At 39.3% G+C, this 15,255-nt stretch overlaps 4 protein-coding genes across 4 annotated transcripts; 1 reads left to right on the top strand and 3 right to left on the bottom strand.

Annotated features, from left to right (window-relative positions):
* Positions 1 to 5,980: 5,980 nt before the first annotated feature.
* LOC108608306 (leukocyte receptor cluster member 8 homolog) lies at positions 5,981 to 10,699 on the bottom strand. Its single transcript, XM_017999634.2, has 7 exons — positions 10,493 to 10,699; positions 9,822 to 10,414; positions 8,979 to 9,728; positions 8,132 to 8,909; positions 7,873 to 8,074; positions 7,593 to 7,800; positions 5,981 to 7,529 (listed from the first exon to the last, which is right to left on the bottom strand). The coding sequence occupies exons 2-7, from the start codon at positions 10,310 to 10,312 to the stop codon at positions 7,376 to 7,378; spliced, it is 2,583 nt and encodes an 860-aa protein (XP_017855123.1). The 5' UTR covers positions 10,313 to 10,414; positions 10,493 to 10,699; the 3' UTR covers positions 5,981 to 7,375.
* Positions 10,700 to 10,883: 184 nt separating this feature from the next.
* LOC108598362 (aurora kinase B) lies at positions 10,884 to 12,047 on the top strand. Its single transcript, XM_017984986.1, has 3 exons — positions 10,884 to 11,041; positions 11,095 to 11,812; positions 11,868 to 12,047. The coding sequence occupies exons 1-3, from the start codon at positions 10,908 to 10,910 to the stop codon at positions 11,988 to 11,990; spliced, it is 975 nt and encodes a 324-aa protein (XP_017840475.1). The 5' UTR covers positions 10,884 to 10,907; the 3' UTR covers positions 11,991 to 12,047.
* On the bottom strand, positions 12,005 to 13,273 carry LOC108598353 (voltage-dependent anion-selective channel). Its single transcript, XM_017984974.2, has 3 exons — positions 12,714 to 13,273; positions 12,425 to 12,655; positions 12,005 to 12,364 (listed from the first exon to the last, which is right to left on the bottom strand). The coding sequence occupies exons 1-3, from the start codon at positions 13,211 to 13,213 to the stop codon at positions 12,067 to 12,069; spliced, it is 1,029 nt and encodes a 342-aa protein (XP_017840463.1). The 5' UTR covers positions 13,214 to 13,273; the 3' UTR covers positions 12,005 to 12,066.
* A 149-nt stretch (positions 13,274 to 13,422) lies between these two features.
* Positions 13,423 to 14,730, bottom strand: LOC108607587 (voltage-dependent anion-selective channel). The gene is made up of 3 exons (XM_017998487.1): positions 14,308 to 14,730; positions 14,024 to 14,245; positions 13,423 to 13,964 (listed from the first exon to the last, which is right to left on the bottom strand). The coding sequence occupies exons 1-3, from the start codon at positions 14,625 to 14,627 to the stop codon at positions 13,610 to 13,612; spliced, it is 897 nt and encodes a 298-aa protein (XP_017853976.1). The 5' UTR covers positions 14,628 to 14,730; the 3' UTR covers positions 13,423 to 13,609.
* Between the last annotated feature and the right edge of the window lie 525 nt (positions 14,731 to 15,255).

Genomic DNA, 15,255 nt, shown 5'->3' with positions numbered 1-15,255 from the left:
TGTTTAAATTATTTGTTGTATGAATGACAAGAAATTTAATTGATATAAAGAGAAAATAATGTAAACAAACAATAAAAAAATATATTAATATAAAAATTATTATGAGAAATATACAAAAGCACAGACAAAAATATACTTAAAGTTATTTTAATCGAATTGAATTTCAAAGGAAGAAAAAAAACGCGTGGTTATGAATAAAATTAGTGAACTATTTATTATCTGGTTTGGTATTCAATCAGAGTGTGACCCTCTCTACTAATTATAATGACTGTAGTTATTACATAATGCTTAAAATTTATTGGCTACACTTAGTTACTTCGCTATGGCATTTAATTTGCTTTAATAGTTTTATCTATTAGCGTAAGTTAAGTCAAATTTAATTAAAATAAATTGTTAAGCTTAAGAGCAAATAGTCAAAAGTCCTTTGCTGCAATTGCTCTCGTAATGTAAAATGTAATAAATTGTTGAGCGATGCTCGTGGCTGATACAAGGTAGCAGGCAATACTTTGTCTTACTACAATAAGTTTTTGGCCAAAACGAGTCTTAACGATGCGTTCAATTGTAAGTAAGTTGTCTGAGTTTATTGCGCGAGTTTGGTAAAAAGCATTTAACGTGTACTCAAGGTAAAGCCACTGGCTGCAGCTCATTAACTTTCAAATACAGCCAAGAACACACACACACACACAGACAGACAAACGTTACGACTTTAAAGTAAGTAACAATGAGAATACCAAGCAACTATAATTCTCTTGGTGGTGAAGCTGAGCGCTTGGAGACCTTTTGGCTTTGATAACTTTAGCGCTCTTGCTTTCGCTTTCTGTTCGTCCGTCTGTCTGTGCGTAAGCGCTGCTCTGCTCTGCTCTGGCACTTAACAGCAATTAAAAGTATCTTTATTGCAGCAGCTACTGCTGTTAGCCGGAAAACCGCGAAACTAAATTTCCACGACTTCATTATGCTGCCTGCTCAGCTCCACAATAAATTGCTTAATCAAAAGCAGCTCAAGCCGAGCAGTCTATGAAAATTCAATTAGCACACCTTTAACTCACAAGCAGGCAGATTAATTTATGGCAACATTTGTTGTTTGCTCTTCGCAACAGCTGCTTAGCCCCAAACAACATTAACGCAAACATATTCCTACGCATTTTACGCCCACTTGACAACAGCTGCCTCTAAACTTGGCCTATAGAGAAAGCAAACAACAATCCTTTCATTTTGTTAACTCAATCGCGAGCTGTTTCCGGTCACACAGCTGTTGCCATAAATTAAACAAAAGTATAGGCAACGCTCGATATGAATATGAAATTAATACGCCTAGTAAGCCGCAGCTTTAAGTTAGGTACTTAGTGCGAAAATTGGTATGAATTCAAGTGTAGAGCAGAGTCTGTACCCGCTGCAGTATGCTGGGCATTTAAAATTTTTACAGAGATCGCATCTGATGGGCACACGAAATTTTGTTAACCGCCGACTGATTTTGTTGAATGCAACGATTTTCCATTGAACAGTTTTGTAGGCTTTGATTTGCGGCAGACGCTAAATGCTAACAATCACACACACATACACATAAAAGCGCTTCAAATTCATTTGCATGCAAAATACAAGCTCAAGTGGCTTTTACCCACGCACTGATAGCATTACATTTATACCTACCTATGCATTACATTTGTGTGTTTGTCTGTTATGATTGCTTGGGCAATTTTTTCGTTTTGTATTTATTTTGTGTTTAGCCACGCTTCAAGTATTTTATTTATTTGCCCAAGACAAACAATCAATCAATCAATCAATTAATTGGCCATTTTAATGCTACATTTACCTAAAGTCTGTTTTGATAGCTAATAGCCAACAGCTCTTGGCTTGTTGTCTTAGCCCAGCGGCCACTTTAGCAGAATGCAACAAGGACTAGAACAAGCACAATAGAAATTACAGCAAGCATAGTATAGTATATATAGTATTTGTTGATTTTGAGAAACGTTCTCAACCCTAATCCAATAAGCGAAGCGACCACTTGACAGCCGTTTTCAATCATCGCTTTCGAATCCAATCAATTGCTTTAAAAATAAACCTGCATAAAAATCAAAGGCAAAGCGTAACACAGCGGCGAAACAGACTTGAATGCTTTTTGTATTATCTCAAATGACAACACAACACAGTGACAAAAATAAAGAAATCGCAGCCGTGAAGTGCGCGGCATGGCGCAAACAATTGAAAGACAAAAGCAAAACGAAACAGTAGCTAAAAAAAAAATACATATATATATATGTATATATAAAAAACTACGAAAAGAAATACAAATGCCATGCACAATGCACAAGCAGCGAGAGCAAAAGCAAATCTGTTAAGGAAAATCCATTTAAATGAACAAGGTATAGTGACAAAAAAAAGTGTAGCACACTTTTAAGGGCGGCAAACACATATCAATAAAAGCCAAAGTTAACACGAATTTTTTTTAATACACACACACACCGCCCACAAATGAAAGCCAAAGCAAAACCACATGCTCAGCATTATGAGCTGTGCGTTCAATAATAAATAAAAATGTTGCGTAGAGTAGGGTTTGAATATTATTGCGTTCGGACTAAGGTAAACAATCTCAGGCGGTGGCATATATTAACATATGAAAGGCAGCTGCCTGGCTTGACTTGTTGTTTGCGTACTTGTTGCCAAAAAAAGGAAAAGAGTTATGCGCAAATAAATATTCGCACTTTGTTTGATAGCATATGCTCTTGAGCACATATAAATAAAGTAATATAGTAGGTACATGTCAGCCTCAGCTGCGGTGCCTTTTTTTACATCTTTGTGGGTCTTGTCAATATTTGTGCGCCACTGTGTGGCATTGATATGGAAAACCTGGCTGAAAGCATGCATTAAACAAACATATTTATGACTGGAATAGCCAGCAAAGGGTTTAGCAAACGATATTATTTACTTAACTATAAAAATGTGCGAGGCCTAAGAGCGATATGATTGCAAATGAAGCTGAAAAGTGCCACGCAAAATATATTCATAATAAAATACAAATATTCTGAATTTATATTTTTGTAAACTGAGTTTGATTTGTGCAGGAATTATTTATTAGTTAGTATCTTGCTGCCACATTTTCTGGTTTCTTTTGAAAAATTATATGTTGCCTTTGAAACAAATTCTTATGAATAGCCTAGTGCACATTATTTTCAACAGAAAGTCTAGATGAGCTGGATACATAAATGCTTTTGTTTTAACAGGAATTTAGATTTAATGCTAAATATTCACTGCGTTTGATTTCGCTGTGGCCAACAGTTAATTTACTGCTACTCACATTTAATGCCTCAAATGAAGTATTTGTTAAATTCCAAACATTCTTCTTGCCTATCTTAGGCAGCTGTCAACAAACAAAGAGTAAATAATTTTGTAGCCACTATGCTTAATTTAAATGCAATTAAAAGCCCACAAAACTGAACTGACAATTTAGAAAGTTAGTGTTGCTTATAGAAATTCCTGCTGCTGTCAATGGCAGCGTGAAATGCATACTTGTATGTTATTTGAAACCACTTTAAAGCAAAAACTATTTGAGTTTTGGCATCTTATACTTCACAGAGAGCGACAGAGAGAGAGAGAGAGAGAGAGAGAGAGAGAGAGAGAGAGAGAGAGAGAGCGAGCAAATGACAGTTGACAAGCAATGCAAGAAAGCATTTTTAATTTTCTTAATAACAAAAAGGCACTTGCACTTGCAAGTGGCACAACAGACAAAAGACAAACGCCATATTACACATACGCAGCGTTGCGCACACACACTTATATACAGTTAGAAAGGAAACGCAGGGCAACACAAATTGTTGAAAAACTGGCACAAACTTTACTGACTTGTCTTACATGCTGATAGGTATGTAAAATAATTTTTAAGTGCTATGCTCAGCTAATTGTTTCAAAAGCGACGGCTAGGGGGCAACATCAAGTTATAAACAGTTTTGCTTTAAAATTAATTATTGCCTTTAATTAATGCCTTGAGCATTTAGCTTGCGCCTCTTTGATGCTTCATTAGAAAATTGATTGATTTTAATTAATTAGCATGCACATTTGAGAAAAACAGTTCTGATTGCTTTGGGTGCGTCTTGGTGATTTATTTAATTGCCAGTTTAATGTACGAAATTGACAAAGGCAGGCATTAATCAATTGCCTCGCAAAGGATTATGTGCGCTTTTCATTGTGTTTTGAGTAATTATTGTGGCTACCAAATTGGCCAACAATTATACAATATTAATTCGATACGCCACAGTTGTGTGTGCTGAGCAAATCAATTTTAAAATGACCAACAGCTCAGCTCAAGTCGTTAGTAAGTGCGTATACTTAATGTACAAAATTAAACAAAAAATAAAAGTTTAACAAACTAAACTTAAAATAACAAACAAAAATATATTAAAGCTCATTTACCTTTGTAGCACTTAAAATAAATTTAATAAAATAACTTATTTAATTTGTTTACACTTTACACATTCACATTTTTCGATTTTGAAATATTTTTGATTATTTCATTTGGTCCACGCTTTAATTTTGAATTTTTCTGTGCTTTCAAGTTCTTATTTCAGATTTTAGCTCGATCCGACAAAGCCAAACGCCGCGCGTTAACTGAGGCTAAGACGGCAACGCAGCATCCTTAAATAGTTGTTACTGCGACTGAGAGTGATGCCCGAAAATTGCCGTTACATTACGAATTCAAACTTTGTTTGTGTACATTTTGAAAAGCGCTTGCTAGGAAAGTATTTTATTGTATTTTTTAAATTATTAATTATTGTATTATTAATTTATTCATAGTTCAAACAACAATAAACAAGTTGTAAGTCAAGCATAATGTAAGCAATACAAGTTAGCAACAAATTAAAGTTTTTTAAATGCTAATGCAAGCTTAAGCCTTACTTTTATTTTCATATCTTAGCTGATCGCGTAATTCTAAAGTTAAAGAAAGCTGCTTGTAAACTTACTCAAATACAGATACAAATAGAAATGCTTCGTTATAGCTGCAGTTGCTTAGCAAGTACTCGAACCACTCAGTTTCCAGTGAGCAGCTCAGTTTCCAGCGTTCAAGTTCGATGCTTCCAATGACCTTCCCCTGTAGGTTGCGTTATTTGCATCTCGCTCGCACGCTTGCTTTTTGCTTACCTGTTGCTGCACTGCTCGCACTTCAACTGTATTCAACACAGTGGTGAAATACACTAATGGGCGCGTATTTTTAAGAATATTCATTATAATTTAAATAATGTAATGCTATGCTGCAAGGTTGAACATTTTTTTAAAACAAAAAACATTTTATTTTTGTTATATATTTTTATTAGCGCACTTTTTAATTCACTTTCATGTACGCAGCAGCCAAGTAGCAGCTGCTGGAAAGCTGCGTTGAAATATCATCCATTGAATTCATTTCAATTTCTTTCTTTTTTTTTCCAACAATTAAGAACTAGAAGAACTACAACAACAAGTTAACTTAATCTAAATATACAACAACAGAAAATAGTTATTGTTCTTAAAAATAACCTATGCAATTATGTATATAATATTAATAATCCCTATTTCAATCAACCTGACAAATCTATTATTTGATTAGCCAATTTGTTAAAATTGCTTAAATTTTTGAAGAATTCATTCATTACAAAAGTTCAATGAATGTTCTTTTAGTTCTTAGTTAGCGACAATTTAAAATTGGAAGAGCTTACAAGTCCGGCAAAGCTTGTGGTGGCGTCATCTGACATGAAGACATAAGTTGTGGACGCCCCTGAAGACTTGTGGTTGGAGCTTTTGTTGTTGTTGTTGTTGTTGCTACTGTTGTGGATCTCTCCAGAAGGCGCTTGTTGCTTGTGGTTGGTTGCATTGGTTGGTTGGTATTGTTGTTTATATACAGGTATATATATAATAGAGAGACAAGACATTAGTATATAGCCGTTTTTCAATAATTTAAACAAATAACATAAACATTAAGGCTAATACTTAAAATTATTTTACAAAAAGAGAAAATAATTAAGTAAAAGTAAAAATTGTATGGGGTAAAGGGGAGGAAGGAAAAATAGAAAAGAAAATACACGTTTTCCGGCGTAACTCGCAGTATCTCTGTCTGAGGTCTCCGTTTAAGCTTGTGTATTAATCGTGTTAGATTATTATATTGTGTTAGTTTGTGATTATATTTAGTTGTAATATTATTTAGAATTTCTTTTTTAGAGTTTGCATTTTGAAAGTTCATACACAGTTCAAATTTTCATCACATTGCACTTCAGTTCAGTTTTCAGCTTTCATTTGTAAGATTCGAAAACCCACATTTTAGATTAAATCGGAAGGACTTGCTGAGGTAAAGCATTATAATGAAACTTATTTTGCAGTTATGCCGAATTTGTGTTACAGCTAACTCTGTGCAAAAAAGTTTCGTTGTCCGAGCTAAAATCACATTTGCATTTAGCTAAAATCACATTGAAGTCTGTTGTAGAAATTTCATCCAAAGAAATGCAGCTTATCCTTTTTATAGAAAAATCCATTAGATGGTTGACTAGAAGCTGCGGATAAAGTTGTCGTTTCGTTGAAAACTCCAATTGCAGTCCTTGTTTTGAGCTGGAACCTAAAACAATTTTAACCATAGATGCTGCTTAAATTCCTTGAAGCGCTTCACAAATCCTTGTTGAACCTAAAATAGCATTTCCTGAAGCTATACGACTGCATCATAAGTGGTCCTCAACCTAAGTGAAGAGTTATTTAAGTGATGACGTCGATTCCTAAATAGATCCAAATGTGTGTCTTCATGGTGGAGGAAATTTCCATTTGGACTTTCTTTCTAGCTGACAATCTTCTGTCTGTGCGTTGCCGAGTCCTTGGTGACTTTAAGCATATGCTGACGGTTTCATTGAAATCCTTTAAGGTCTGATTAACGCAGAATCGATGGAAGAATCCCATGATGAATGCTGAACATTAAGCTGTGACATGAACCGATGATTTCTTGTTGTTGTTTTGTTTATGAGTTGTTGCAGCTGTTGTTGTTGCAGATGTTTGTTTAAACTGAGTGTGAAGTGGGAAAGGAGAGGGGTCAAGCGAGCATTGAGAGTAGGTTTTTAAAGTTCATTGTAAACGAATCCTAAGCTAAACGCAGGGGCACGCGCACTAGGCAAATCAGTTAAGCGTTTAACTGACACGAGTTAGAGAAGGGGTGGAGGAAACAAAAAGAGAGTTGGCCGCAACGATACCGTGGAACACTCTCTGAGAACTGAGCGTCGCTGCAACGGATATCGTGTAGTTGGGTCATCTGTATTGAGTTTGTTTGATTGGTTTTGGTGAAAAGCGCTTGCCGTCGTCGACTGATGAAGCCAAGCACTTTGCATACTCCTTTGAATATGAAGATAAGCTCACACATAGACATGGCACCTCAGCTTCAAATGGCAATGGCAGCAGCGTTTTTACAATCAATCTGTGCGCCATCGGCGACATAAGGCAAGCTGAAGGTATCAAGCCACTCTTTGCACTTGGCAGCGTTCTCAAACGCCAACAGATTTGTAATATAAACGACGCTAACGTTGGGGCGATAGCTGCAATAAAGAAGAAGAGCAATTAATAAATAAATTCGACTTGCATATATGACAAGCACTTACGATTTAATAATAATGCGCAGTGCCGCCTTGCGTTCGCGCTCCAAGAACCATTCAATCATGTGCCCGGACATGAGCGGCGCCGTCTTATATAAAGCAAACAGCTTGCAATAGTTGCCCAGCGACCAGGCCGAACGAAATTCTAGAGCATGCGCAATCGCTGGATTCTCGCGCTGATCAGTTGTAATCGAACGCAAGACAGTGGTGATGTCTATAAAAGAAACGAAAGTATATTAAATAATGTTTACAAGTAAAGCTCGCTAAGAAATAGAAACGAACATACCTAAGGTATTCTTTGTAAAAATATAATAAATAATGCGATAGGCGGTAAACTCAAGGGAATTGCTACTGTTTCCCAGCTCTAGGTAAAGCATCTTTAGTTGTGTCTGGCATTGATTGAACTCCTCATGATCGCCCTTTTCCATTGCAATGCGTGCATGTGTCTCATAAACATCAACTGTGAATTTATCGCGAATACCTTGCACCTGTTACAAATAAAACTTAATTAAATTTGTTACAAAATAAGATATGTGTGTACGCACCGTTAAGTCCTGACGTATGGACTTCAACTGATCACACGCATAGTGATAATCCTGATTGTTCAGCCATTTGCTCTTGACGTTGGCAAGCGAATGGACAAGCACATCGGCTGGTCGCACTTCGAATGCAGAGGGCGCCTTAGTTAGGCGCAGAAAAGACTTTTCGAGATCCCTACATGTCCCTACAATATGTAAATTGAGTAAATCTATTCCCGACGCGCCCGCGCTTCCATCATCCTCATAGAACATTGAACGCGACGCGTTGCCAAATTTCTTCTTATGCTTGGCCGTGGTGAGACCGAACGGGGAGCTTGCAATGGCGACGACAGATTTCTTAGTCGAGCTGCTGCCCGACTGTGAGAAACGTGCCGCACGCTGTTGCAAGCGCGCTGTGTCATCAACAACGGCGCCGCCCACCGACGACGCTGCAAAGAAATGTGGCGTCTTCTTTCTGTTACCACCAGCGGCTGCACCAGTTGCGCCACCTGCGGCAGCGATTGCTGCAGCGCGCTTATTGCGCTTCATTAGCATTTTCTGTTGCTTCTTGGACAAGTTTGGATTCAGTGGTATATAATCGCTGGCCAAAGTGTCTTGGGAACCTGTCTTGCGTTGTATCTTGCGTGCCGGCGGACTGACGCTACTGCTGCGCGAACGCGAGCGCGAACGGGAGCGTGAGCGTGAGTGCGAACGTGAACGAGAGTGTGAAGGGGAACGGGAGCGCGTATAACGCTTTTTGTTGTTATTGCTATATTTCGAAGTCGACGATGTGGACGAGGGTGAACTGTAAAGCGTGAAAATACACATTTAAGTTGAGATGGTTTTTTAACTATATTAAATGGCTTTAACTTACCGCGATCGACTTCTGGAGTATTGCTGACCATTTCCAAATTTATTAAAGGCATTATTCTTTTGCTTAAACTGCCCATTTGCCAACTTTTGCTTCTGTTGTTGTTGTGGTTGTGGCTGTTGCTGCTGCTGCTGTTGTTGTTGCTTTTTGTTAAAGTAGTTGCTACGTTGTGGCTGCGTTGGTGTCACCTTGCTGAGCACCACCTCGATACCATCGCGTTCACTGTGCACAGTGGGCATAGGCTCATTGTCCCAATCACGTGTCCACAGCTCATTGCGACTGGCAGCAGCCATTATTTTGCCCTTTAGACAAATCTCAATTTGATCCTTGTCCAAGTCTGTGGTGCACTTGGAATAACACCGCGCAACGTAATTGTTCAAAGAGTCTGACCAATCGGTGGAGGCCATTTGGAAGCCACTACTGGGACGTTTAAAGGGGGAGGATGTGGAATTGGCCACAGGCGTGGACGTGGCTTCGATGAGAGGCGGTGGCGGTGCCACTGCAGTTGCATTAGGAAGCGGTGGTGGCGGCTTGCTCAAATCTGGCACTTGTGGAACTGGCTGCATACCAAAAGGATTACTAGACATGCCCACCGTTGGATAACTAGGTGACGCAGCTTGTTGCATCTGCTGCTGCTGCTGTTGTTGTTGCTGTTGTTGTTTGTTAAAATTGTTGTTCATATTGTTTTTATTGTTGCGCTTGCGCTTCTTTTTGTTATTGTTGGCATTGTTATTGTAATGTTGCATTTGTTGCATGGTTTGTATTTGATGCTGTTGTTGCTGCTGCTGCTGTTGATGTTGTTGTTGCTGTTGAAGTTGTTGTTGTTGTTGTTGTTGTTGTTGTTGTTGCTGCTGCTGCTGCTGCTGCTGCTGTTGTTGTTGTTGCTGCTGCAGCTGAAGCGGATTAGGCGCAGTGCCCAAGCGTTTCTGATTAAAATTTAAATTGAAACGTATGCCTCCAAAATTTTTCTGCTGTTGTTGCTGCTGCTGCTGCATTTGATGTTGCTGTTGATTTTTATTCACAGCTGGTGGCGGCGGCGGTGGTGGCGCCGCTGTAGGCAGTGGTGGCGGAGCCAGCGCATTGCTAAAACCTGGCGGAGCATTCGTTGAAGTAATCGTTGAAGTTACCTGCTGCTGTTGTTGTTGCTGACAGCGCATATAATATTGATAATATTGCTGCTGATAGGCGGCAGCATTATTTCCATATTGTTGCCACCAAGCATAGTTGTTCCATTGCTGCGCTGCGGCAGAGTTGGCTGCCTGGTGTTGTTGTTGCTGCTGCTGCATTTCTTGTAGTTGAGGTATTAATGGCGGCGGTGCGCTCATCGCATCGGACATAGTATAAATCGTAATGCCTACGTACGCTTCAGTGGGAGCACCTTAACCTTTTTGGAACTTACCTTTTTTTTATATAATTGCTCGCAAACGTTGTTCACTGCACTGCAAGTAGAATTTTTACATATAGAATTAATAATCAGCATGCATGAGACTGCGACGCCATTTTGAATTTTTTCTTACACTCAAAGTTAACTGGCCTAGTTAATTGTAGTTTTACAATAGCGCTCTAAAAACTGCACCCACATAAGTAATACACTTGCACACAAACTGGTAACATGCTACACATATGGTAAATAAATTTTCTCTTGCTTTTTAATCACACAAAAAACGAAATTAAAATTCACGTCTCGCAAATGCGTGATACTTTTTTTCATGTGCGACAAAGACAGCTGACTTGACATTTAAATCAATGTGCCCAACAGTTGTGTGCTAAAAAAAATACCAATTATTCTCAAGCGGTCACACTTAACAGTGAATGAGTACAAAATAAATGTATCGAGTTTCCTTGTGTATTTAAAAAAAAACGCGCAAGTTACGGCGTCTCTAAAAAAAATAACAACTTATTAAATTTAAATAATATTACATAAAGTTAGACATGGCTCACCTGGCTAAAAAGCATGCCAATCGCCATGATTTGCCAGAATTGCTAAAGGATGTGCCCGAGGAGCATCAGGAGCCTGTGAAGCAAATGTGCCTCAAAATGATGTCCCATGATGCGTATGGCAAACCGTAAGTAATATTATTTTTACTAAATTTAAATAGTTATTAAACATGTTTACCAGTTACGAGTGGTCAACACGAGACTTTGAGTGTGGTGCACCGCTTGGACGAGGTAAATTTGGACGCGTTTATTTAGCGCGAGAGCGCCACTCGCACTACATGGTGGCCATGAAGGTGCTCTTCAAGAACGAGCTGCGCCAGGGTAATGTGCAGCGGCAAGTGCTGCGCGAGATTGAGATACAATCACGCCTAAAGCATCCAAACATTTTACGTCTGCTGACCTGGTTCCATGATGAATCTCGCATATATCTGGCGCTGGAGATTGCCTCCGAGGGTGAGCTATACAAGCATCTGCGCAATGCACCCAATCATCGCTTTGACGAGCCGCGTGCAGCGAAGTATACTTATCAAGTAGCGAATGCCCTCAACTATTGTCATTTGAACAATGTTATTCATCGCGATCTGAAGCCTGAGAATATACTTCTAACCAGTACGGATGATCTCAAGCTTGCTGACTTTGGCTGGTCGGCTCATACGCCCAACAATAAGCGCAAGACTATGTGCGGCACTCTGGATTATTTGCCGCCAGAGATGGTCGAAGGCACAGCCTATGATGACAGCGTGGACCAATGGTGTCTGGGTATACTTTGCTATGAGTTCCTCGTGGGTAATCCACCATTTGAGTCGGATTCAACAGAAAAGACTTATGCCAAGATCAAGCGTCTTGAAGTACACTATCCATCGCACCTTTCGCCAGGCAGCAAGGATCTCATTGGAGGCGTAAGCTTTAAATTAACTCTAGACTGAATTTGTTAATAAGTAAATTATTTTTTAGCTACTGCGTCAGTCTGGACGCATCACCTTGGTGGATGTTATGACAAATGGTTGGATCAAAGATGGCATGACCAAGCGTGCCGCGCAGCTAGAACGAGGCAAGGAGAATCAAGCTAAGAATTGAGACTTATATTTATGAAATTTGATTTTGTTTTATACTATTAAAGCTTTCACATTATAATTTACATTAGTCAGAATCTCTAGCCCTTAAAATTCCAGGACACACCAAGCTTGTGCGGACCGTTAATGGGATCCTTGGCATTGAAACCAAAATGATATAGAATCTCTGTGCTCATAGCCAATTTGATTTGATACACCAGGCCGAAATGGCAATCCTGGCGTATTTTGGCCTTAACAAGAGCGGTATCATTGATTCGGTACTGACCGCCAACAGCAAACTTCTTTTCCCCTTCACCATAGAGATTTGCTTTCAAGGCCACTGCCCACTTTTCGCCCAGTCTCTGGAATAAGGAGCCGCGCAAGTCTTGAAAATTCTCGCTAGAAAGATCAAAATATGTAACGCTCTTTATCGATAGCCGAGTTTTAATTTAAACTTACTATTTGAGGCCTACTTCAGTATCACCATTGGTGTACCCCACGCAAACCGCATGCTTATCAAAGCCCATGTTGTCCACATCATAGACAGCGCGATAGGCAAGCACCCAATTGTCCAGGGGCTGCGCCAATACGTAACCCATTAACTTGGGTAGATTATAAATAGGCGCAATTATCTCCGTTTTAAGAGGCGAACGCTCAAAACCGAAGCGACCCTCCAGCTTGAAGCCATCACTAAGCAAATTAAAAGGTGTTGTATTTAAATTTAAAATCAAATGTAAATATTACTTACTCATTATCAATGCCGTAGGAGCCACGTAGCAGCGCCAAGATTTGACCGCCGGCGGCTTTGTTTAATATTCCCACTTTGGTGCCAACAATGTTGTCCGTTTGCCAATCGTGCGTAAGGAACAGAGGACCAAGCTTATACCGTGTGCCAATGCCGCCTAATATAGTATCGCAATCTGGTTTGGCACGGGCAAAGCTAGATAAATCAATGTCCTTGTTAGTCTTGCTCAAGGTGCTCAAATGCCAAGCCCCAATCTTGTAGCCGTGTATCAAACACTCCTTGGCCAAAATGCCAATGTGAAAAAATGTTGGCATTTCGCCCTCTAATAAGGGTGGCGGCATCACCTCCTCTTCCTCGGTATACGCAGGTTCCCCACTTTCATTGCCTTGATTTTCCGATTCACCGGATTCGTCGGTATCATCGGTATCGTCCTCCGCACCTTCCCGTCTTCTTTTGCGAAACACACTACCAAAGCGCGAAAATCGAGTATTACGGCGAGACATAATTTTTTTAAATTTTTTCCTTAACTGTAAAATTTTAGATGTGTAAAAGAAAGCAGTAAAATTTTTTTTTTTTTTTTTTTTTTGTTTCAAGATCAAACTTGATTTTTTACAAATTCGAAAGCTATTTCAGCTTACTAGAGTTATTAACAATATATATGCCTACTTAGTTTGAATTTAAAACTACAAATAGAAAATACAATCTTTAGCCATCATCTTTATAATCTACTTTTATAATATGCGTACTTATATACATCTCAAACCAACAATATATAATAATAACAATGCAAAAATCAAGGAAAAAATACAACGCACTCCAGAATATTGATAAATAGATCTTGGGACACTCTAGCGGATGATTTTGTGGCGATAGGGACAACTGTTTTACTACCGTTTCTGTTAACACTCCAAAGCGAGACCGACACCGAATTTGTGATTGCCATCGCTCAGATTTTTACCCTCAAGTACCGTCGATATGGACATGGTAATGCCCTCGCGCAGCTTCTGCTCATAGCCCAGGCCAATTTCGACATTGCTATTCACCTTGGCACGTATAAGCGCATCTCCATCCAGATGATAGATCATGCCAACACCAAATGTCCAATCACCGCCGCCAGCGGGGGCTTCCTGCTGCTCTCCACCTTCGACACCGCCACCGCCAGCGCCACCAGCCGCTTTAACAATCTCCGCAGCAGCATCAATCTTATCGCTAGCTTTGTGGAACACAGAAAACAAAAAGGCATCGGCATTCTTGCTGCAATTTATACAAATTAATAAATATCACTATCGAGAATTTGTTAGGCTATAATTTACGTTTCAGCATGTAGTACAGTGCTTTCGTTTTTCCAGCCCAAGGCGGCTTTCCAGCCAACATCGTTATCGCTCGTTTTGAAATCTATGCCGACGCCAGCTAGAAACTCATTGTGCGCCAACACCAAGGATAGATTTATTGGAGGTGACGAAGCAATTTCCACATCGCCCTGCAAGTGGAAGCTCTCCTTGCCATAGCCAAACTTGAATTTGCCGCTCTTGTCGCTAAACATGAAAATACTTTTTTAACAGATCTATGGGAAGAGAAGTGTAGCTTGTAGTTTTACCCGGAGGATGGTTGGAATTTTCCTTCCAGCGCCAGCATTAAACCCTCTGCAAGCTTTTCGCGTTGCATTATTTCTCCATAGAGCAAGTTATCCGTATTCCAGCGTTCAGTTAGCGTTAGGCCATAGTCCTCCACCTTATACTTGCTTTGGAGTGAGCCCATCACCTTGCTGGCATCCTGGCTGGCAAAGCCTGTGGTAAAGAACTCAATGCCCGAATTGGTCATTGTTCTGCAATCTAGTTGCCATAGTCCCGGATGGTAGCCACGCTTAAATAGATCGCGGGCTAATTTACCCAAATCGACATATGGTGGCGGTACCATTGTGGGCAAAATAAATAGTTTATAGACTTCGAAGCAATTATACGGTTTGGGAATTTTTAATTTAATACAGTTGTGTTGTATCACCAGAATTTGTGAGAATATGATTTACTCAGTCGGAATACCTTTATAAACTGTCTGAAAATAAATGCACAGTATGCTGAGGCAGACAACAAAGCCTTCCACTAAAAGTTCCAAAAGATATTACGAATTGGCAGAGTACAATTTCAATTATTTCGATATGCTAATTCGGCTTTCTCCCGTAATCCGGTGAATATCATTTGAGCAATACTTGAACTTCGAATTCAAAAAAATACTCAAATTTGAAAAGAGCTTAAAAAATAAATTTGTATATGTTTGAGCTGACTGATTAATAGATGATATATATATGCTTGGAACTACATACAGGACAATTGTTCAGGACTGTCATCAACAAATCCGCAAAAGTTGAAATCCCGTTCCCTTCTTTACTCTTTTTTTTGGTTATGAAACGCTTGTGGAATATGTACTTTATTTAAGTTTATTTGTAAATGCACAAGAGTAGCTGGCTTTGCATCGACTGATCTACTCACTTGAAGAGGGGATAGGGCAAAGATGGTGGATTGTGCAAAGAAATAACTTGCGTTACTTA

The sequence above is a fragment of the Drosophila busckii genome, chromosome 2L, assembly GCF_011750605.1.
Source record: "Drosophila busckii strain San Diego stock center, stock number 13000-0081.31 chromosome 2L, ASM1175060v1, whole genome shotgun sequence".
Classification (NCBI taxonomy): Eukaryota; Metazoa; Arthropoda; class Insecta; order Diptera; family Drosophilidae; genus Drosophila; species Drosophila busckii.
This window is presented reverse-complemented; position numbering and strand designations above follow the sequence as displayed.